Here is a 24,967-nt window from a genome sequence, read left to right as displayed (position 1 = left end):
TACTTTCCTCTTTAATTAGGATTTCCTTTGCTCAAGGAGTATTCTCACATTCTAGTCTAGCGATGAGAAACCGATATCTTACAGCCAAACCAAACGTTCATCAGTTCTATAGGCATGCACACGTTGGCTTCTGAACTCATACCTTCCAAACTCACATCTAAACCCATTCAACCAAGCACATCCAGTTGGGAAGGGTCTTTACACACACACAGTTCACATGCATGTTACACACAGGTTACACTAAGGCTACACACAGGTTACACACACAGGCCACACTCAGAGTTTTATACAAACACTGGCCAACAGTGTCACTGTGACTGCAATAATCTTCACAATTCAAGTGACACAACAGCACAAACATGCATTTTCCAAAAGTTTCTCATTCTGAAAAAACTTCTCAAAAATGGTACCTCAACTTTTCAAGGATGTTATCGGAACTTCTCAAGGATGTTACCTGAACTTTCAGGTAATACAGAAATCCTGCACCGCACATTTTTTTTTCTCAAATCTAAATAGCACGGCGAAAGTCTGCGTCAGCTGAAATGTGTCGTGGTAAATTCCAACTTGGTTCACAGTTTCCCTTAATACGGAAAACCTGGATGGAGCCGGTAGGGAGAATGAAAATCCATTTTGACTGAGAGAAACAGATTCATAAAGCTGGCAGTAGAAATCAATTTCTCAACATGTGATCTTGTTATCTGTTCTCTATTATTTCCCCTAGATTTTCCGTGGCTTGCTGATATACACACACTGCTCTGTTACAGCTCTGTGCAAATAATCAATTAAGGCTGCAGATTCACTGACACTGGGCGCCCACTGTATCTCTGCTTCAGCCACTCCAACAGGCGTCCTGCTCTCGGCAAAAAGCACTAAAAACACGGGAAGTGCCAGCGGCTGGCGGGCGAGCGCAGTGACGTGCGCAGGAACAGGAATCCCCTCCATTCTGTGGGGTGTTATATAAAAAAAGCTTTGTGTTAATCAGCCAGTGCTAAAAACCATGTTGGAACATCGAGGGAATAAAAACAGACATATGCTGTATAAGGCAGTCGTGCGATAATGGCTGACTGCTCTTCCTGGTCACCGCGGATGCGACTAAAAGCCTGTAATTTGGGCCCACAGAGAAAGACAGAGTCCATATGAAGCTACTGATTGATCCATTCAACTGCCCAAAGTGGTGACTAACATGATTTATTAATAGTTTAAAATGATTCAGTGGAACACCAATTAAAAGAATGAATTATGCCCTGTGCATCCCGCTGTTAACCCATTAATATCATGGAGTGAGAATGCTGGGATTCAGTTGTGGTGTGTGTATTGATGGTCTGGCCAACGGCAGCATCAACTATCATTCACAGAAACAGGAACATCAACACGAGTAATCAGCAAATACACTGATACCAAAAAGAAATATTTTTCTTTCACCAGTGTCAATACAATATGTTTCTGCTCCTGCATGTGTGTGTGACTGAATGAGAGAACGGTAAAGAGAGGAGGAGAGAGAGAGAGAAAGAGAGAGAGAGAGAAAGAGAGTTTTTGTTTGTTCAGAGGTACATGGACTGCATGAGTGTGATTGAGTGAGAGGAGAGATAGAGACAGAGAGGGTAAGATAGAGAGGAATAGCTAGAGAGAGAGCAGGAGAGACAGAGAGGGGGAGAGAGAGGAAGAGACAGAGAAGGGGAGGGACAAGGAGAGACAGAGAGGGAGAGACAGAGAGGGGGAGAGAGAGGGAGAGAGAGGGAGAAACAGAGAGGGGGAGAGAGAAGGAGAGACAGAGAGGGAGAGACAGAGATGTGGAGAGAGGGAGAGACAGAGAAGGGGAGGGAAAGGGAGAGACAAAGGGAGAGACAGAGGGGAGAGAGAGGGAGAGAGAGAGAGGGGGAGCGAGGGAGAAACAGAGAGGGGGAGAGAGAAGGAGAGATAGAGAGGGGGAGAGAGAGGGAGAGAGAGAGAGAGGTCGAGAGAGTTTTTTGTTTGTTTAGAGGTGCTGAAGCTGCATCTCCTGACACAGAGGCTTATGGGTTTTACTCATTGCCGTATTCTCAGACATAAGAAACCTCTCCAGAACCTCCACTGCAGTGCCTCCACTCACTCATGTAAACACATTGTCAACAGCTACTGCTGATGCAGTCCCATGTACACACACACACACACACACACACACACACACACACACACACACACACACAAACACTCACACGCTCTTACCACGCCCTCCACACTCTTTCCACAACCCTCCCACGCTCCTCCCATGCTCCTCCCACACTCATACACACGCCCCTCCCACACTCTTACAAACAAAACAAAAAGCTTAAATACTTCTAGACTGTCACATGAATGATTACGCCAATGTAGCCAATTCCTCTTTCACTCCACCTTCCACTCCAGCCCTACAGATGTTCTCTCTCCCGAGACTGTCCCAGGTCAGCTGAGAAATATGATTTCTCCAGCATGTCCTGGGTCTTCCCTGGGGTCTCCTCCCAGTTAGACTTGCCCAGAAAGCAGTGGCTCTACTCCGAGTCTTTCCCGGATGACCGAACTCCTCACCACGGAGAGCGCTGATACCCTGTGGAGGAAACTCATTTCAACCGCTTGTATTTGCGGTCTCTTTCCTTCGGCCACTACCCAGAGCTCGTGATTATAGTTGAGAGTCTATAACTTTAACTGTATCTAAATCTAACTATATCTAATAATAAGTAATAAATCAAATCCTATTTACGTTAACAACTGATGTCTTATTTCCAACATATGTGACCAGTGTTGAAATGTAGCAGCACAGTGAAGGTGTGGGTGCTGAGTAGTGAGAGCTGATATGAAGAAGGGCATATCCTGCTCATTAAAACACTGGCGGCCTCCGAGCAGCCTGCCGGGATGATGGCAACCCCTCCACCCCTGTGAGCCCGAGAGCTCTCCACCTTTACAGGCTGAGCGAGACTTGAAAGGCTTTGAAATCCAGCGAGTGGTGAGCATAATGAGAGTGAGGGGGAGGATGTGTCTCTCGGGCCGGTCCAGCCCGTTAGCACCCTGACCCGGATTATGGAGCAGAGCTGGGAGTATGTGGGAGGAGCTGGGACATGGCTCGCCTCCTTACTCCCCTCTTCACCACACCCCACTCTTCTTTTCCTTCACCTTTCACTCCTCTGTCTTTTTAGGCTGTGACACAAGTTCACGTGTGCCCCCCCGGTCCAGTTCATGCTGCACACAAAAGCTCTTCTGCACAGGAGCGTTGTGGGTGCTGGGATGCAACTCTGCACCTCACATACACACCGTAACATCACACCACATTCAGCAGCCTGGGGAGAGCATCTTTCAATATTAACACCAGCATGGTCACATGACTTCAGGCCCTGACGCTTTTCTGGCTTTATCCTCAACAGGACAGCATGCATGTCCTACCCCTTACTGCCACAGTTACTACCCCTTACTGCCACAGTTACTACCCCTTACTGCCATAGTTACTACCCCTTACTGCCACAGTTACTACCCCTTACTGCCATAGTTACTACCCCTTACTGCCACAGTTACTACCCATTACTGCCACAGTTACTACCCCTTATTGCCACAGTTACTACACCTTACTTCCACAGTTACTACACATTACTGCCACAGTTACTACCCCTTATTGCCACAGTTACTACCCCTTACTGCCACAGTTCCCCTGCCCAACATCCTCCCCCTCCCCTGTCTCTCCTCCCACATCTCTCTCTCTTTCTCCATTTATGATGTAAGGCTGAGAGTACATGCTGTTTGCCTAAAAGCTCTGGAAAAAGCCAAGGTGACTAGTGGGTCACAAGTTCCAAAATGAGAAAATGGCTGTGGGGCAGGCATCCAGAGGCAGATAACCGGAGAAAGCACTATCTCCCCTCAGCACATTTACTGAAAAGAGGCCAGAGCTCCAGTAGACTCAATGGAGTATTCCCCCCCCCTCGTCTCTCTCTCCCCTCTCTGTCTTTTTCTATCTGTCTCACTCTCTCTCTGTCCTCTCTCTCCTTCTCTCTCAGAAATGAAGACTTAAGGACATCCTCTATTTTTGCTAGTTCACAACAGACCCAGAACATCAATGTTGATGCTTCAACACAGACAATAAGACAAAAGACGAGGCTCATTAATGTTCTTCAGTTATGTGTTTTCTGTGATTTGTTTAACAAATAACGATCTGAGGTTTTCAAAAACCTGCTTTAGCACCACTTACTAACATAATCCTCACGGGAAGGTCTGAGGAGAGCAGGCTGTTTCAGAAGAAACATAAAAGATCCTGCTGATCCGAACATGTTTTCTGAGCAGTGTCCTGCATTGAAGTCCTGAAGGTGTTGTAATCACACATCCTGAAATACAAGGATGCAACAGAATTCCCACACATAATGTAACGATACCCCATGTATACAGGAAACATACGTTGCACACGACTCACCCCAGAACAAAGAACTCCATACTGGAGAGAGTAGGATATCATCACAAAAGCGCCTTAGAGAAATGGGATACACACCTCTAACATATAAACACCTCTTCTGATCCAGATATTTGAAAAGAAACCTATATCAACCTCCTCTCAACACAGGAACACAGACAGGCTTTCAAGTCCCAAATGCATTGCTGATGAATATTTGATGAGGGGGAGCATATGGCTCCACTCATGTTTTCCTGTTACATATATAATACCATGCTGACTCGCTGCATTAATCACTAAGGGTGTCTGTTATTTAAAAACATGTCGTTCTAGGGGGTCATTGTCACATGCCACTTACTTTTGTGGAGTCATTATCATATGATGAGTTGAACGTTACTATTGCCAGAGGACAGGACTACCCAGAGGTCTAGACTTATATCATTACTTCATTATGAACTGCCCTGAGTTCACTATCCCCCTTTCACTACCTCCCTATTAAGTTAATGATACTTAATCGTAGCCAAGATCCTCACTGAACTGCACATTACAGTTGACTACATGGACATGAGTTCTTACACACTCAGACCGGCTTTGTGCAAACAATGGGTGTGTATGGGCATGTGGAAACTGAACCATATGAATCAGACATGACTTTTTATAGAGCTGAGCAGTGCCATTTAGAATAGTTAATGAGAAAACTGTTTGCGAACCAAATAATCACGTCTTTGGCAGTATTATTTTCCCTGGTCTAGGAGAAAATTGAGGTATTTTCTCCTTCAATGAAGGGTGCTTAGAGTGAGACTCTCATGGAATTCAATGAAGCTGCAGCCCGTTTGTAGAGCAATCAGGCCTTAATTAATGAACACTATTCTGTTCACTGACATTTATGCTTGTAGCTGTGTGGAATAACATTCATCTTCCACACAGTCATTTTTCTGGGCTCAGATTCCCATAACGCACTCTGACTTCCAGAGAACACTTGGAAACTGCAAAAGCAGCACATCGCAAAAAATTCCATCAACAGACGTCAGGAATTCTCAGGAACACACAAACAATTAGCATAGAAATGACAGATACACTGACAGATAATTACAATGCGAACACAGAAAAGACAGAAGCACTGACAGCGAGGTTGTACGCGCTAAAACGTGCACATCCAAACCAGTGATTAAGAAGAACGTAGAGTGCAGGATCTTGGACTACCTGTTCCTCAGGTTTCCGTCTGCCCGTCTGGCTTTGAAATGCCTCAGCAAGCCTCAGGTAAACAAAAACATCAAAACCTTGTTGTTCTTAAAACCGAGAAAACTTTGTGCAGCGTTCCAGCCTGCTGAAGAGCTGCAAGCGGATGTTTCTGTGTGGGTAACCACATGGAGCGGCACGCAGGCCTGGATCCCCCTGCAATCACTTCATCTTCTAGTCAGAGAGAGAGACACCTCCACAGCCCCAGGAAGACACCAGCAGATCCACAGCACATCTGCTTATGTCAGTCCAAAACAGGGACAAATCAAGAACCAGCATGAGACTACATGCCTAAATGACTGAACCAGAAGGCAGTGAGTTAATGCACTTTGTGCCAAGATGATCTGGAACTGTATCTCTCTCTCTCTCTCTCTCTCTCTCTCTCTCTCTCTCTCTCTCTCACACACACACACACACACACACGCACACACACACACACACATGCACGCACACACACCCCTAACTCCTCCTTTCCTAACAGACAGCAGGCACTTGCACTGTATGTGCACAGATGTTACACACTAAATCTGAATGCTAGATGAACAGGCCTTTCTTCTCCATTCTTGGTAACAGGTGAATGAAGCAGACATATGGAAAAGACCAAGTGTGGAATATGTTTTGGCTTCCGTTCATCTGCTTCCATGGCACACAGAGCTGTATGTTGTGTGAGCCTTCTTGCACACAGAGCATGGATTTGCTGTTTGGCCTTCGACAGCCTGACACCACCCTGACACTTCCCCACTACCCTGACACCACCCTGACACTACCTCACTACCGCACTACCCTGACCCCACCCTTACACTACCCCACTACCCTGACACTACCCCACTACCCTGACATCACCCTGACACTACCTCACTACCCCACTACCTTGATGCCACCCTGACACTACCCCGCTACCCCACTACCCTGACACCACCCTGACACTACCTCACTACCCTGACACCACCCTGACACTACCTGACTACCCCACTACCCTGACACCATCTCACTACCCCACCACCCTGACACTATCTCACTACCACACTACCCTGACGCCACCCTGATACTACCTCACTACCCCACTACCCTGACACCACCCTGACACTACCTCACTACCCCACTACACTGGCACCACCCTGACACTACCTCACTACCCCACTACCCTGACACCACCACACTACCCCACTACCACCCTGACACTATCTCACCACCCCACTACCCTGACACCACCCTGACACCACCCAGACACTACCTCACTACCCCACTGCTCTGACACCATCTCACTACCCCACTACCCTGACACCACCCTGGCACTACCTCACTACCCTGATGCCACCCTGATACTACCCCACTACCCTGACACCACCCTGACACTGCCTCACAACCCCACTACCCTGATGCCACCCTGACACTACCCCACTACCCTGACACCACACTGACACTACCTTACTACCCCACTACCCTGACACCACACTGACACTACCTCACAACCCCACTACCCTGACACTACCTCACTACTCCACTACTCTGACATTTCCCCACTACCCTGACACCACCCTGACACTACCTCACTACCCCACTGCCCTGACACCATCTCACTACCCCACTACCCTGACACCACCCTGGCACTACCTCACTACCCTGATGCCACCCTGATACTACCCCACTACCCTGACACTGCCTCACAACCCCACTACCCTGATGCCACCTTGACACTACCCCACTACCCTGACACCACCCTGACACTACCTCACTACCCCACTACCCTGACACCACACTGACACTACCTCACAACCCCACTACCCTGACACTACCTCACTATTCCACTACACTGACACTACCCCACTACCCTGACACCACCCTGACACTACCTCACTATCCCACTACCCCAACACCACCCTGACACTACCTCACTACCCTGATGCCTCCCTGACAGTACCTCACTACCCCACTACCCTGACGCCACTCTGACACTACCTCACTACCCCACTACCCTGATGCCACCCTGACACACCCTCACTACCCCACTACCCTGAAGCAACCCTGATACTACCCCACTACTCTGACGCCACCCTGACACTACCTCACCACCCCACTACCCCGATGCCACCCTGACACTACCCCACCACCCCAATGCCACCCCACCACCCTGGTGCCACCCTGACATCACCCTACTGCCACCCCACCACCCTGACAACACCCTAACATCACCCTTGGCTGAGTTTCCAACTATTTCCAAGCTTCCCTGGAATGAACATGCATCACTACTGTAGTGAATCCATTCACAAGACAGAATGATAATGAAGAGAAAGCACCCTTAAAAAACAATTAATCTTATGCAAATCGCCTGCTCAACACCTCTAATTAGATGGCATTTTAATAACTGGGTATGTTGTACAACAAAGCCGTTTGGTAAACACCATTGTTCATTTCTGTGGTGACAAGCAGGCAAGAAGGAACAGATTTTATTTACTGGAATATGACCAGTTACTTTTTATTCTTAAACAAACCTGCTTCTTCAAATGGGGTTCTGCACTGCGGTTTGTTTATACCATGAAGAAGGCAGGATGGTTCATTCACAGTATGTCAATGTAAAAACCACACAGCTCCTAACATGACTTGGTAACTGGTATTTGACTGTTAAATGTCTTTTGTAAGCACCAATACGAGGCTGTAACCAGATGTGCTGTTTCTCTGAACAGCCATTACTGGAGTTTCAGAACTGACACATGCATGTTTACAAACACAGATGAGCAATGTCTGAAAATGGGAAAGGTAATAATGTCATACATTATTTGTCCTGCCATAATGGTTGTACGTCTCCTTGTTTTTTACCCTGATGGAAGTTAAAAGTCTGATGGCGGCTGTAGTACGTCTGATTTTAATCTGAGTGTATGACTGCTACAGTTCTATTATGACATGTCTACCAACAGGAATGTAATAGAACTGTAATCACCAATTCAAAACTGTCATTCAAAAATCAGACACCCACCCACTCACACACACCCACATCCACCCACAAATAACCAATCCGATACATACTTGTGTATCTTACAGTCACAGTGTTTATGTGTATGAAGTGCATTCTGGCGGTGATTGATTAAGCAGGAGATGAATGTCTCAATGCCAGGTTCCTGGAATAGCATTGGAGGGTGGAGCATATAAACCCCATCCATTTCACCATCGCACTCTTCTAGGGTTGCACAAATGAACCAATCCAGAGGGTCCAGTCCAGGGTTACAGGTCAAACAGGATCCCTCACGGAAATGCAGCTACTGACATTTATGGCTAATAACACCTGCCAATGTCATTATTAACCTGTCTGGGTCAGTGGCTAGGTCAGTGTGTGTGAAACATTCAGGACCACTGGGACCTATGTGAATATATATATATATATATATATATATATATATATATATATATATATATATATATATATATATATATGTGTGTGTGTGTGTGTGTGTGTGTGTATGTCTCTCTCTCTCTCTCTCTCTGGTGAAGTGTGTAGTGGCAGAGCAGGAAACGGAGAGGCAGGACACACTCTGGTCTAGCACTCATCCCTCTATATGTATATAATTTGGGAAAGCTGTTAGCCTATATATGAATTCATTTTCTAGACACACACTTTGAGATGCACCCTCAGACTTTTCCCTCCAAACCCTACCCGTGCTGTGCGTGTGTGAGGATGTCTCCATGACTGCTGGAAGAGCGTCTCTACATGTCCGTCTCACAAAGCAGGTTAAGAGAACGGCAAGAGTGCGCAAAACCGGCAGCTCTGCGGTTCTCAAGCTTTTCGCTTTCCTTGTTCCTGACACAACTCTTAAGTCTTACTGCTTCATCCATCACTACGGCCCTCTCTTGCTGTTTGACCATCACCAGTCCAGTTGTCAGTCTGTATCTAGAAGCCCCATATGACTATATAAGTTTAAATGCGCATAAATTCTAGGTGTAAATTCTGGATCTTTCTAGAACTGTGCCAGGCCTACTTTGCCTTTCGTAAATGCAACTATTATAATCATTATTATATTATTATTATTAAAATAAAATATGGGTGCATCTGCATTCCTTATGTTTCTCCACTCCACATTATGTGTGTGTGTGTATACATCAAACTATGGCATGGTTGCCATAGACGGCCATGCGCTGTTGCCGCGCAGGTGCAAACAGACAGCAAAAATATTTGAGAATGTGAAGCGTGTAAACAGACGTGCGATTGGGCGAAAACAAATCTGCTTGTAGTGTAAGGGAGGCTCGGGCTTCCTGCGTTCACGCTGCTGATTTATTTATGGGGTGAAGAGGAGAGGGCTTGGTGCAGGACGAACAGCGTGCCGGAGTGCTTATCCCCCTCTCTGGTGCAGTACGGGGGGGAGGGGGGGCATTAAAGATGCATGGGGACCCAGGCGTCGAGTTTAAAGTTCTCCACGCTTTGTGCTGGACTGTTGAAATATTCATACCCTATCCTGCGTATGGAGGCTACACCGCGCTGAGTTAATCTCCTTCCACGGAGACAGAGGGTGCACAGGCTCACGGAAAACCACCCGCGGCCCCCGCAGATAAAGCATGCTCCAGCCGTAAGTTGTTTGTTATAACCCTTGGAACACAGCCTTTTCGCGTAGGACACTTTTCAGTGTGCAGATTAATGATGCGCTACACGATGTCGGAGTCGGAAGGGAGCAGAGACGGAGACGGACGTGATGCTTGCACTTTTGGATTCTGCAGAATGTTTTGTTATGTTGTGTGTCACAATTTGTCCCAATGGGGACAGCGATATGAAAGAGTTAAGTACATAAAGTTAGGCTCACTTTAATTTGCACTAACAAACACATAGTTTTCACCAATATTATCTTATTTGCAGAGTTTTGTTAAAGTGCATTTGTCTTCTGAATCATGATCATGAGTTATTTATCTATGGGTGGCTGCAAGATTTCTGGGACATTTTGTTATAGTCTGACAATATGCACCTGTCCTATTTAACAGTGCAAAATGCATATGCACACACACGCACACAGACATAAATGAGATAAACATATGATGGTGTTTATCTAATTCAAAAATAACATTTTTGATGCATTTTTTGATTACTAGAAAAAAAAATCACAGAACTCACACTAGCACAAATACAAGCTACAAACAGCATGACACGTCTTCCCTGGTGAAACCACAGAGAGGTGTTCCTGCAGCATAACTCCAGGCTAACTTCTTAAAGTGAATCAGCATCTGCTGACAGCGTGGCAGTGGCAGGCGGAGCGTTCCTGTCTCCTCCACCCGCCCCACCTGCTCCACCTCGTCAGCGTGTTCTTCCTCCTCCCTGTACAGGTCCGGCAGCGACCCCAAAGGCGTCAGGATCCGCTACGACTTTGTGGCGCGCAACGCTAACGAGCTGACGGTGCAGAGAGGAGAGGTGCTGCAGGTACGGTGGAGACTGACTGTGGAACAGGGAGGAGCAGAGGAGGGAGAGGAGAGAGAGGGAGGAGAAGAGAGAGAGGAGAAAGGAGGAGAGAAGAGAGAAAAGGACAGGATGGGAGGAGACAATAGGAGAAGGGAGGAGTAGAGAGGACAGGTGGAGAGAGTAAAAGAGAGAATAGGAGAGCGGAGGATAGGAGGAGATGGGAGGTGAAGAGAGAATAGGAGAGAGGAGGAGAGGAGAAGGGGAAACAAGGAGAAGAAAAGAGAGCAGAGAGGAGAAGAGAGGAGAGAGGAAAAAGGAGAAGAAGAGAGGATAGAGGAGAAGAGAGAAGGAGAGAGGAGGAGAGGACAGAGGAGAATTACAGAGGAGGAAAGGAGAAAGATGAGAGAGGAGAAGAGAGGAAAAGAAGAGATGAGATGAGAAAGGAGGAGAGAGGAGGAGGGATGAGAGAGGCAGAACTGCACAGGCACACAGGGCTCGATGTAGGAGACAAACAGACTTCAGACTTCAAACTGGAGTTCAGGGTTCAGGGTATAATAACTCACCAGTTTATTTATGAAACTACAAACAGAAAATGTATACAATATGTATACAAATTTTAAGGAACTTCAGGGAGACTGAGGTTTTCTGGGATATATATATATATATATATATATATATATATATATATATATATATATATATATATATATATATATATATAGTATATCCAGTTAGATATACTATGTAACAATTTTCTGATTGTGGGAAAAGAGCTCAAAAACATATAGAGTATATATTTTTGTATTTTCTTTTACTGTAATCAATCATTATATCAACAGTATAATTACCCAGCTACCGTGGCTACATAGAGTAAGGTGCTATCAGTCTTACATGAATTAACCAGGATACAATACACTTAATCACACTCTCTTGTAGTCTGTGTAGGAAATTCAGGACGCATGACTTTGCCATGTGACTGTAACATGAAAAGAGACAAAAGATGTTCTGGAAGGAGCTGTGGGGAATGGTGATGTGGCAGAGAGAGAGAGAGAGAGAGAGAGAGAGAGAGAGAGAGAGAGAGAGAGAGAGAGAGAGAGAGAGAGAGAGAGAGAGAGAGAGAGAGAGAGAGTGTGTGTGTATACACACCCGTGTTTGTGTGTACACATGTGCGTGTGTGTGTGTGGTCCACAGGTGCTGGAGAGTGAGAAGCACTGGTGGCTGCTGGTGAACCGGAGTGGCCAGTCGGGGTACGTGCCCTGTAACGTGCTGGAGGAGGAGCAGCCACCGGGGGCGCTGTGCACCCACACTGCACTCTTCAACAGCCAGGTGTGGAGCTCCTCAATGCCGCATGTTCACTATTAATACACTGCAAACACAGCCTCTGCTGGCGGCCGGGGATATAGTCTCTCTTTCTCTCTCTCTCTCTCTCTCTCTCTCTCGCTCCTTTTCCCTGTAGGCAGTGAATCCTTACAAAGCTACCTCTCCCCCTGCCACAGTAAATCACGCCGAACGTGTGGAGGTGAATAAATCTTCGCAGGACAAAGACAGTGCGTAACTCTTGTCGTCGGTGTGGCGTGGTGACTGTGAGACGGGGGTGGGGGGGGGGGGGGGGGTTGCTGGTGTGTGAGTGATCCTACATACACCGATCGCATCGCAACGTGGGAAATCATCACTTCTCTCCTAAGCAATCTTCCCCTTCAGTCTTGGTGATGGTGTCTGTCATGTCCGGCTCTCTCTCTCTCTCTCTCTCCCTCCCTCTCTCCTCTAGATCGGACCCAGCAGAAGGAGATGAACGATGAGCTCCTGAAGAGAATCACAGACAGCAAGGTCCAGCCCCCTTTGCGCAACTTCCGTGTGGAGCACTCGGGCAGTACTGTACCCATCACCCCCCAGTCCCAGGCCTCAGAGGTCACCGCCTGGCTCAGAGCCAAGGGTTTCTCCAGAGCGTGAGTACTTCCGTGTGTGTTCGTGTGCGGTGATGTAGCAAAGTAAGAAAAACTCATCTGGCAAAATAATAAAAATAAAAATGAAAATAAAAGGAGAATGAATGCATGCTTAACCAGTGTATTCTGCGGTATAGGTCTAAATGCTCTTTGACAGTGTTTGGTTTTCCGCATGCTGGATCAGGGTGGTGGAGTGTCTGGGTATTCTGACGGGAGCACAGCTCTTCTCTCTGAGTAAGGAGGAACTCAGGGCGGTGTGTGGCGACCAAGGCTCTCGTGTCTACAGTCAGATCACCGTGCAGAAAGCCCAGATAGAGGTCAGTTGTAGAAAAGCCCACAAACACATCAACCTCATGGTTAAAAACCTAATGAGCAGCACGGCTGCTCATGAGAGCGAGTGCATGTGTGAGTGCTAAACATGGCGCCTTCTGGATTCCCTCTCTCAGAGGAACTGTGGGAACTCAGAACTGGAGGAGATCATGAGGCGGCGGCAGCAGGACACTGAAGCTTCTGCTTGGGACTGATTGGTCAATCTACCTGTCAGTCAAGATCCAGTTTCATCCTATCCCTTCAATCTATTCTGCTACATATAGCGCTGCTGGTTGACTAGACAACTTGAAATACATTCCAAAGTGTGTCATGCAAAGTCATGCTAGTCATGTTATTTTAACCCTGTCTGTTTATATTATGTTATTTAATCATATTTATTTATATCTTGGAAGTTGAAGAGGGCTTTATGTGTATATCATAAAGTCTGAATTCATATTTATGGCTCTGCTCCAAATGTTCTTCTGCAAAATTCAACCAGAAATCTCACAACACAGAGAGCAGAGAGAGTTTCTAGAAAATGCCAGTGCGTTCGAGGGCACTCCAGCACGTCCTATATGTACTGTGCTGTTTGGGTCTATCTGGCACATGATCAGAGAGGGGATATGGATGCTTTTATGTAACACAATAACGATTTCAACGAGAAAAAAAAACAGTAGCGTCTCACTCCGTGAAAGCAGTGATGGTGGGCAGTGGAGATAGCGGGACCAAGACCAGAGCGCGTTTAGGCAGGGACAATTAGAGGCTCGTGGGAAGGGTTGGTCTGAGCTAAGGCTTCTGAGTCAGTCAGACCGTGTGTCAGCACTTACATAACCCTAGTACATCCTTCCCCTCCACTAACCACACAGCCATGACTAGGTGGCCATTGGTACAGAGCCATACCTCACTCACCGCCACAGAGAACCTTCCACTCACTCTCCAAGCCACAGGTTTGCCCTAAAACCCCAGGTCAACCCCTCTAACATGCACACAGCAGCTCACGTAGGGCATGTGGGAGGCCCTACCTCCTAACGCTCCTGTCTGGGCACCCAGGAGCAGGGAGGATGACCTGTTGTGTGCATGGTGACTGAGGCAGTGAGAGGCCCCCGGCATGGATCGTCAGTGGAAGGCACTGAAGCAACCATGTTAAAAATCAGTAAAATAGAAATAAAATAAAAAATGGCTTCAATGGTTGATGATTGTAATTCACGAGCAGTGTGTATAGTACTTTACAGTGCAACAGTTCTATAAGCTTGAAAGGATTGTGGTAATCTGCAAATATATTTACGCACATGCACACATGCCAAGTAATTGAGACTGTGCACAGACACGCATGCATACACAAATGCGCACACACACACATACGCACGCACACATACACACACACACACACACGCACACACACACACACACACACACACACACACACACACACACACACACACACACGTGCACACACACACACACACACACACACACGCACAGTCATTTAGTATGGACAGGGTAAAGGCCAGGATTATTCTATCCCCTATTTACAAAGAAAATGCTGCACCTTCAGGCTGCCCATGACACTGATCTAGGACCAGTGACACTGATCTAGGACCAAGTAAAAATGGAACAGATTTAAAATGGTCAATGATAAATCTTTAAGGCCATTACAAACGGCTGGCCAATTAGTGAAAAGGTATTAATGCGCACATGAGATATGGATATGATAAATGCTCTTCCGTGCCCTGGACCTAATCAAGTTAATAATTTAAGGGATAATCTCCACTATATATTTACCAAATGTAGCTGTGATGTCATCATTAGTTATTCCCCAGTAGACTAACGAACTGGGGGCCAAACGAGAAAAATATCATTAGTTTGACATTTCATTGTGATGAAGAAAACAGCCATAATGTGAAGTCTCTAGCATTCCAGAGAAACATCGTGCAGATTGTGGTGGTGTGTGTGCACGTGTCTGCATGTGTGTGTGTGTGTGTGTGTGTGTGGGAGGGGAATATTTTTCACTTGGATGGACAACTAAATCTGCACATCACTCACACCCTTGCCGCTGGCATTGTGAGATACAGACGACGATAAAGTTGCGCTCCTCTCACTGTGGGCCACACTAGATGGGAAAGCACTCAAAATAGAAGACAATAACACGCATCGGGGCCAATCAGAGACGCAGAGGACAAAGAGACCTCATGAAGGGCGACGCCTCCAACACGACACACTCCTCCCTTTTCCCGCTTGGCTTTTTAAAGTGGTTGTGAGGTTGCACATTGTAGCAGAATCCAGAGAGGCTGAAATGTTAACACTTAATCAATAATCTATTCGGTAGCACACGAAACATGCTCACAAAACACGCACACTCCGAGGGTGTGGATTAGACAAAACAAACAAAAAGCTAAATTTAAACCAGTGAAGAGTGAAGCAACTTACCAGTTAGAGGAGAGGATAAAACACATGCTAAAGAACAGAGCACGCTGACGTTATACGGCAGATTACTGCTGAAATTCTCCCTCCCTTTCCATTAGTTTGCGGGGATTACAGGCCGTTCAGACGCTTGAAACACCCACAGACACAGTGTGGCAGTCCTTTATCCAGCGTGGATGAGACGGTTGGGGAGAGAATGATGATCAGATGCAGGGTGAAATGAAAGTAGAGCGTCCCGTGTTATTTACATTTGGTGTGTACTGTTGGCTAGCTCAAAGAAGCATGATGTCACTGTTCTTATTCATCTAATGACATTTTCCCCTCCTCACAGATGTTTAAGAATCGCCTGCTAATTGCTGTTAACTATAAAAATGGCCTTTTCTTTCGGCCTGACCTCCCTAGGTTTAATAGATCCGATTAGTCGTCATTCCACACTTAGATAATTTAATTATTTTTGCTGTGTTCCCCACGACATCTGTAGCAATTCATGTTTCATTCCCTTCTTTGTAGATCATCAACGACTTTAATTTAGATTTGCATCTGTCTATGGGCAGTCAGAGGAAGAGACGCTTGTCCACTTAGGTCTTTTTTTGTATCGAAGTGTGCAGCCCAAGTGCCAGACTGACGTGTGTGTAAAAAAGCCTCTTTACTCTTTGCTGATCGCATACAAACAGGTTACTTTGCATACGGTGCTGTCCACACATTAGGCAGATGCAGTCAGTCCGAGCATGAGAAACCTGTAAGGGTCAATGGCTGTTTTGCTAAAGGCTAAGGATTGCCATTTAATCGCACTGAGAGGAGACAGACCAACTCAATGCACACTGTCACTTCCTCTACATCTCAAGACAAGTCTGTTCAGTGTAAACAGCCCTAAAGCAAGTGCAATTCATCTGGTTTAGAGCCCATCGAGAGACAGTTGATCCTCTACAGTGTTCTATTACTTTCTGTCCAAGTGTGAACAGTCCATTGTGGGTTGGGGGACAGCTGAATGAAACTGTTGGAGGCTTGTAAAAGGCTTAACTGAATCTGCGAAAACAACATTATTTTAATAACCTTTAACTCCATGGAAATTAATAATGAAGTAAAAAAAAAAATTTATATGATTCCTTTTCCTTGGACTGCCTGGCAGGCAAGCCTATAACTCCCATACTGACATGATTAACATGTTGAGTGATTAAGCATAAGAGTAAACCGAGTCACATGTTTTAGAGATGCATTCAGATCTGATAATTCAAACCATTCAGATCCAATCATTCACACCATTCAGATTCGATCATTCAAACCATTCAGATCCGATCATTCGAACCATTCAGATCCGATCATTCAAACCATTCGGATCCGATCATTCAAACCATTTGGATTCGATCATTTGAACCATTCGGATCCGATTATTCAAACCATTCGGATCCGATTATTCGAACCATTCAGATCCGATCATTCAAACCATTCAGATCCAATCACTCAAACCATTCAGATCCAATCATTCGAACCATTGAGATCCAATCATTCGAACCATTCAGATCCGATCATTCGAACCATTCAGATCCAATCATGCACACCATTCAGATCCAATCATTCACACCATTCAGATCCGATCATTCACACCATTCAGATCCGATCATTCACACCATTCAGATCCGATCATTCAAATCATTCAGATCCGATCATTCACACCATTCAGATCCGATTATTTGAACCTTTCAGATCAGATCATTCAAACCATTCAGATCCGATCATTCAAACCATTCAGATCCAATCATTAAACCCCTCAAGGTCAGGGACACATGACCACATGCCAGCGTTCCACAGCGCAAGCTCAACGCTTACATCTACAAATTCATTTTTAAAAGGTAAATGAAATGTCCATTTAGTAGATCAAGAACAAATTGCCTTCTGTCATGGATTAAGTTTCAAATGATGACTCATCACTCCAGATCACCTGCTGCTACTTTTCTGCACCTTAGTTCCTGTTTTTCTGCATAGTTTCTTGGCCTTGTTTCCATGGTGAAGGTTTGGCTTTTTGACCACAATTCTTCCATGAACACCACTCCCGGCCAGACATTTCCAAACAGTAGATGATGTTCCTGGTCGCACTGGTCTCTTCCAGTTCTGAGCCGATGGAACTACTGGACATCTAATTTCAGGAAGCAAAAACCGTCAAATACCGTGAAACCGATATAATTTTTTAAAAATATCGTGATATAGAATTTTGGTCATACCGCCCAGCACTAGTGTGAAGTAAAAGCTACAATGATGAACAACAATGACTTACCTACCCAAAACAGGAACACATTGTCGTTCTAGTGGACATGGTTCTAGTGGACATGGTTCTGGTGGACATGGTTCTAGTGGACATGTTTCTAGTGAGCATCTGCTCAAAGATTTAAGAGAAGTGTCTTACAAACTCAAAACAGTGTGCAAGAGCAATATTAGTGGATGGTGTGCTTCTGGGTGTAGGCTCTTCCTTTTAATTGGACAGAGGTCTTGGCACAGAGAAAACCCAAGGACTTTTATTATGATGTGTATATGTATGTGTATAGCCCTCTTTGACCTACTGTAATGCAAGTAGCAGGAAACCCAAAGAGAAGCCTTTAAGCTCTGAATGTGATAAGTGTGAAAAGGGTGTGAGCGTGAATGGGTGTGTGCTTCGCTCACCTCAGTGAGCTGATCACTCAGCATTAACACCAGCTGCTGCCGGGCAGGCTGCACTGTTGAAATATGTGAGGTCTCTCAGCATCTCCGTCCCGTAACAAGCTTACAGTGCACACAAAGGAGTTAGACACCTTGCCGCCTGTGAAGAGTGTTTTCCATGTTTTCTACGAGTCACGTATTCAGGTAAACGATTGGTGGTACAGATGAGAACGACCATGTTCACTAAGGTTAGCTAGTGGCTTTGTTGGCAGCAGCAGAGTGAGTAATAGGTTAGGGGACATATACATAAGAACTTTAGACAAATGTTTCAGACTTACTTAAAGGACCAATAATAATGGCATTCAGGGCCTCTATGGCCAGATAATCCTATTTGTTGGCACTGAGGTGTTCCTTCCAATAAAATAAATAAAAGTTTTTGAATGTTTATTTTTATGGTGAGAGAATGAATGCCATAAGACTCTATTACACCACTAGACACATTTCAGTTCAGATACACTCAGGTATACTCTCCTGAACCCAGGTATACTGTCCTGAACCTAGGTATACTCTCTTGAACCCAGGTATACTGTCCTGAACCCAGGTATACTGTCCTGAACCCAGGTATACTGTCCTGAATCCAGCCATACTGTCCTGAACCTAGATATACTCTCCTGAACCCAGTTATACTGTACTGAACCCAGCTATACTGTCCTGAAGATGTATTAGCTAATTAAATTCTGTTTAAACAAAACAATGTGCAATCCACATGTGGGAATCTAATATAGTTGTGCCGTGTGAGAAGGCAGGACCTGTACAGGATGGTCAAAGCAAACACAGTAATGACCACTGGAGACAGAAAACATCAGAGTGGAAGACAAACCTCGCAGCCTTTAGGCATTTTTTTAAAAACCCGTCCGGACACATTTGTTAGATCCCAAAAAGAGGACATGACCTGGAAAAGAGTTTGCATGGGCACTGCAGTCAGGTGCATGAAGAACAAACCTCTATTGTTTGATGAAGGGGCATGCTTTGGTGCAATGGAGCACAACCCTCTCCATTGTAGAAATGGGAATAAACTGATCAATTCTGTGCTAGTAACTATATTTGTTAAGTATAGTATACATAGCAGATTAACCTAGAAGAAGGTTTGTCAGCAGTAAAACACAGGCGGCCACTCAAACAATGTTTCCTTCTCAGTTTTCCCTGTTTTAGATGTCATACTACTGACACTTGTGTGAATAATGTTGCTCCTTGACTGTTGGCGCAACTCTGATTTCTGCACAGGACAGTGATAACCTTCCATTTGATCTGATGCATTATGTCAGTTGGAAAGCATTAGCTAGATCAGTCTTTTGATTGTGAATGAGCACAATCCCTAATGATTAGCAATATCCCTAATGATAAACACAATCACTAATGATTAGCAATATCCCTAATGATAAGTACAATCCCTAATGATGAAGACCATCCCTAATGATGAGCACTATCCTTAATGATGAGCACTACCCTTAATGATGAGCACTATCCCTAATGATGAGCACTACCCTTAATGATGAGCACTACCCTTAATGATGAGCACTACCCTTAATGATGAGCACTACCCTTAATGATGAAGACTATCCCTAATGATGAGCACTATCCTTAATGATGAGCACTACCCTTAATGATGAGCACTATCCCTAATGATGAGCACTACCCTTAATGATGAGCACTATCCCTAACGATGACCTGTGTTCTACTCCACTGTCTCAGGGTGACACAGGGCAGCCCCAGCATGGTGCTGATGATCTGATCTACACACAAACCTCAGCACAGCCAGTAGAGTGTGTGGTGAGACTACAACCATCCTGAGCTTTCCATGCACAAATCCTGCTCATCTGCTGTAGGGAATCTTCTCCTATCTCCTTCATCGAAACCAAACACACACACACACACACACACACACACACGTACATACAAGCCAGACACACGCATGCACATACAAGCCACAGACACACTCACACACAGAAATAAATAAATGTGGAAGAAACATCATAGTCATTCCTCATCCCTAGTGGGACGTACACTCTGGATGAGAAGGAAACAGCTCTAAGTGTATAAGTGTAGGACCCTCTGGATGCATTCAGAATCTGCAGCAGTTCTGCTACGACCAGGGCTAGACTCATGGTGTACAGTTTCCTACATGAATGATGATGAGGAGACCTAGTACAAGCAGCACCAAAGTCTAATAGCTATCATCACAAAGCAGCTTTACAGAAGTCGGAGTCCAAGGAGCAAGCCAAAGGCAATGGTAGCAGAGAGAAGAGCCTGGGGGAGGAACGCTGTGAGAAGTGTGAGAAACTGTGAGGAGCGAGAGGAGTGAGAGGAACTGTGAGGAATGAGAGGAGTGTGAGGAACCGTGAGGAGTGAGAGGAGTGTGAGGAACTGTGAGGAGTGAGAGGAGTGTTTATGTGTGTAAGGAACTGTGAGGAGTGTGAGGAACTGTATGGGGTGAGAGGAACTGTGAGGAGTGAGAGGAGTGTGAGGAACTGAGAGAAGTGTGAGGAACTGTGAGGAGTGAGAGGGATGTGAGGAACAGTGAGGAGTGAGAGGAGTGTGAGGAACTGTCAGGAGTGAGAGGGATGTGAGGAACTGTCAGGAGTATGAGGAACTCTGAGGGGTGAGAGGAACTATGAGGAGTGTGAGGAACTGTGAGGAGTGAGAGGAACTGTGAGGAGTGAGATGAACTGAGAGGAGTGTGAGGAGTGAGAGGAACTGTGAGGAGTGTAAGGAACTGTGAGGAGTGTGAGGAACTGTGAGGAGTGTGAGGAACTGTGAGGAGTGTGAGGAGCTGGGCTTCTCTCCCATGTGAGGTGATTTCAGCTTCTCCATTAGCTTGTGGATACTGCCTGGAAGTCTTTTTAAAGGCTTTAGCTGCTCCTGCTTTTGGCATGATCACTGCAAGCTGTACATCATTGAAATGGTCCTGGAAGCAGACTAAGGGTGGTCTGTCTCTCTCCTCCCTCTCTCTCTCAACCTGTAGACAGTGAGAGATTATGAGAAGTTGGACAGCGCTCACTATGTGCAGATGGTGGTCCATAATGAGTTTCTGGCCAGACAAGACATGGTGAATCCAAACAGCCCAAAGCCTCATGCTCTAAGCAGTCAAGTCGGTCAGATCATAAGGATGGTGAGACTAGGTAGCGCAGTGAGAAATGATCACTCTCAGAAAAGCACTGGACAAAGAAAAGCATGGAAAACAAACAGCACACACATGTTAGCGGTCCAGTGTGTCCAGCAGACTCAGCCGAGAGCAAACCAGAATGTTACTGTTTACACTGTAAACCAGTGTTAACAGAAGAAATAATTTTCACAATATCTCTCTCAAAAGACTATTAATGAGCAATGTGATAATAAACAGAACCCAGTGAAAAGTGGCCATTTTACGCCAGAAGACTTCAAAATCCACAATTTGAAGAATAGTTCATTAGAATTAAGAAGATAGCACATGGGAATTATGTTTCTTAAGGAGACAGTTTCACCTCATGCTTTTCATGCGTTTACCAGTGTGACTGTCTCTCCAAAATAAAGGGGTCAGAATGCAAAGGGAATCATGGAGATCTGGACTCAAACTATTGAACAGGTTATTGCTACTTAAATAGTTTTTGTTCATTTTATTTATTATAAGGTGAGCAGGGTTAAACTCAGGCTGTCTCCAACACCACGGCTGAAACATGTACAACTTATAATGACTACAACAAAATGACTAAAACAGCAATAACATTCTGCTTTCTTTGGTTGCAGGCCTCTATGATTTCTTTGAATTCTGGATTCTCAAACAGAGCTGCTGACTTCATTTTGGTCCTCATGTCACACGGGATGCGTGCTGAACTTCAGCGGACGACTGCTGGTCTAATGGTTTGTTATTTCACTCTATATATCACCCCCCGTCCTTCTGGATTTATGAGGCTTCCTTTAAATCCAAATCAACCCTCTCAATTTGCACTGTGAGGATTTATTAAAAATGGATGGGCATGAATTATACAGCCAGTTCTTTGTGTCAGAAGGCCGGCACTTATGACAAATGTTCTTGTCTCTCCTGAGTGTGTGATAATTATGACAAACTGACAAAATATCATAACTCACACCACCTCCTTAAAAAGAGGGACTGAATTTCATCATGAACCATTATGTTGGCTGGCAGACACAACAGCAATTGCTCATTAGTGTGATAAAACAGATCCACATTGAGAAAGAATTAAACTAATATTGAGTGGGAAACACATATCAGGGCTGGAGCTCTTCATCTCTGCGCCATCCTGGCACAGCTGAAAGAGACGGTGGCGGGGGAGGAGATACTGCTGTGTCCTAGACCAGTGTGCTTCTCATCTGATCTCACGTTGAATGAAATCAGAGGCTGAAAATGAAATATGAGGTTTATTAGTTTCTGAGTTCTTTCTGCTTTATTATTCTGCCATGAAGACGGAGTGTGGAGCAGTGTGTGTGTGTGTGTGTGTGTGTGTGTGTGTGTGTGTGGGTTGGTGGGGGATTCTCTCATTTAAAGCTTCTATTGCCTAAGCCACTAATGGAAAACAAGGAAAGAACAGGAAATTAAAACTCACGTCAAAGAGTCACAGCAGATAAAACACATTTTCCGCCAACCTTTTAATTCATTACATGATACAGTGCAAAAACAAACAAGCACCTCCAATCCTTCCACAACACCGATGTACTGTTAAAGCGTTCAGAGAAAGTAGGTCACAAGGCTTACTGCAACTGTGCCACTGTGTACAGTAATATTTTACTTCTGGTAGACCAACAACATCATAGCAAGTCAGTGATTTTATAACACCACAATTCTTAAATAAAGCAAAATACAGATGAGCTGATGCATATACATGATGCTATATTTCATTTAAAACATTTATATGAACATTACTCTTGAGCTTGAGGTGCTTCAAGGAACAGCTGGAAAAAAAAAGAAGTGGGGGGAGGGGTCTTTTATTATTGGGGCGTGGCTTAAATGTGTAGGACAGAGAAGGTATTAGTATCCTTTATCATCTGCAGGGACTTCCTTCAGCAACCACTGCACTTTCCTCACTCTTTCATTATGGCTGATGAAAGGAAGAACACAAAACACATTTGGTCCTTCCGCACTCCATAAAGAATATAATCAATTCTCTATTATTGCATTCAGGGGACTTGAGAACTGTCAGGCTAGAGGGAAATTATATTGCTGGAGACAAAATTTATGTGTGCAGCATTTGCAATGGCAAATGGGATTGGACACTGTCCAGTTTGTGCGAGTCACATTACTGATGATGGATGACCTCTTTTTGACATGTCAACACTGACCCCAAGCAAATCACGTCACTTTTGATGGCCGTCACATGACAACGTGAAGCGATGATAGCCAGGGACACATATATTCCTCTTACAAGATTACAAATATCAACCAAAGTGCCCCATCTAACTCCCTTTGGATCTAAGTGAACGCACATTAACCATAACCCTCCAGACAGGTTATAAATCTTTTTGACACGTTTATACTTATTTTACAGCCACAACAACCACAATAAAGATCGGTAGTGAGGTAGCGTCTGGGCCAGAGCTTCTAGCAGACCTGTGAATGCTGGTTTGATGATCAGCTCCACAATGTCCTCTGAGATGGCGCCATTAGCATAGCTGCCAACGTCAGAAAGACCAAGAGCAGCTGAACTTTTGCTTCATGCTGCAAGATAATCAAGCACTTTTTAGAGACAAGTTCACACTCTCTTCTATAATTCATCACATCCTGCTTCATAATAAGCGTCTGTGGTTCATTTCTCCCACAACTCCCTTTGATTTTCTTGTAATTTCATTTTTTTTCATTTGGGAAGCTGCATGATGTCTCAGCACAAAAAAATCAATACACCAGAAACAAGGAATGCTGGGAATGTTACAGCCCTGCTAAACTCCTCCATGGCTGAGGGCCATTCTATTAAACTAGAATATGACTCCTCCAGGGCCCAAGTTCTGTCATCAAACCCTAGACAGTAATTGGTTTATCAAAGGTTAATTGCTCAATAGATGCCAGGCTGTTGGAGCTTAATTGTGCAATTAAATGCTCACACCAGAAAACCAGGTTTGGGTAATGGGTGTTACTGTTTGGATGAAAATATTATTTGGTGACTGTAGGAGTGATAACACTGTTGAACACTGACACTGCAGTGTTCCCATGTGCACTGGCTTCAGTTTGAGGGTCATGCATGCACACTCGTACTGAAAAGAACAATTATAACTGACTGAGTTCTATTAATCCACGTCCAGTTTAAATGAGTCCTCACTCACTATTCCAGCTGTGACTTCACAATGGGCAATAGCTCAAAAAACTTGCATGCAAATTTATTCGGAAATTACACGTGTGTACAAAAAGTCCAAAGACACCCAGGGGTGTTTTCTTGAGATGTTCTAGGCGATGTTTGTCCCAGGGTTCTACTTAAGCTTTCCCCAAATGGAAACAACACATGGAGAATTAGTAAAGCGAACAGCTCCGCCACCACCCTATACCACGCTGGGCATCTCAGCTATCCATGACGATCACGCCGATGGTAGACCATAACCGGTTAGCACGTTCCTATTAAACATCAGTGGGTTTAAGTGATATGTCGCTAAATAAACAACACATGCATGTCAAATATCACCATA

At 45.0% G+C, this 24,967-nt stretch overlaps 2 protein-coding genes across 4 annotated transcripts in view; one reads left to right on the top strand and one right to left on the bottom strand.

The window, feature by feature from the left end:
- The window catches only part of mgat4c (mgat4 family member C), a 121,505-nt gene that overhangs the window by 14,965 nt on the left and 81,573 nt on the right, over positions 1 to 24,967 (bottom strand). Inside the window, exon 1 of one of the 3 annotated variants that reach the window (XM_076984578.1) lies at positions 5,588 to 5,915. The exons of the other annotated variants lie outside the window; for them this stretch is intronic. The gene's annotated coding sequence lies outside the window, so the exon portion shown is untranslated. Of the gene's footprint in view, positions 1 to 5,587; positions 5,916 to 24,967 lie in introns of those variants that run through there. 3 annotated transcript variants of the gene reach the window in all.
- eps8b (epidermal growth factor receptor pathway substrate 8b) lies at positions 10,012 to 14,391 on the top strand. Its single transcript, XM_076997387.1, has 7 exons — positions 10,012 to 10,179; positions 10,925 to 11,018; positions 12,189 to 12,323; positions 12,454 to 12,544; positions 12,766 to 12,943; positions 13,125 to 13,257; positions 13,387 to 14,391. The coding sequence occupies exons 1-7, from the start codon at positions 10,169 to 10,171 to the stop codon at positions 13,462 to 13,464; spliced, it is 720 nt and encodes a 239-aa protein (XP_076853502.1). The 5' UTR covers positions 10,012 to 10,168; the 3' UTR covers positions 13,465 to 14,391.

Source organism: Brachyhypopomus gauderio, chromosome 2 (genome assembly GCF_052324685.1).
Source record: "Brachyhypopomus gauderio isolate BG-103 chromosome 2, BGAUD_0.2, whole genome shotgun sequence".
NCBI lineage: Eukaryota > Metazoa > Chordata > Actinopteri > Gymnotiformes > Hypopomidae > Brachyhypopomus > Brachyhypopomus gauderio.
This window is presented reverse-complemented; position numbering and strand designations above follow the sequence as displayed.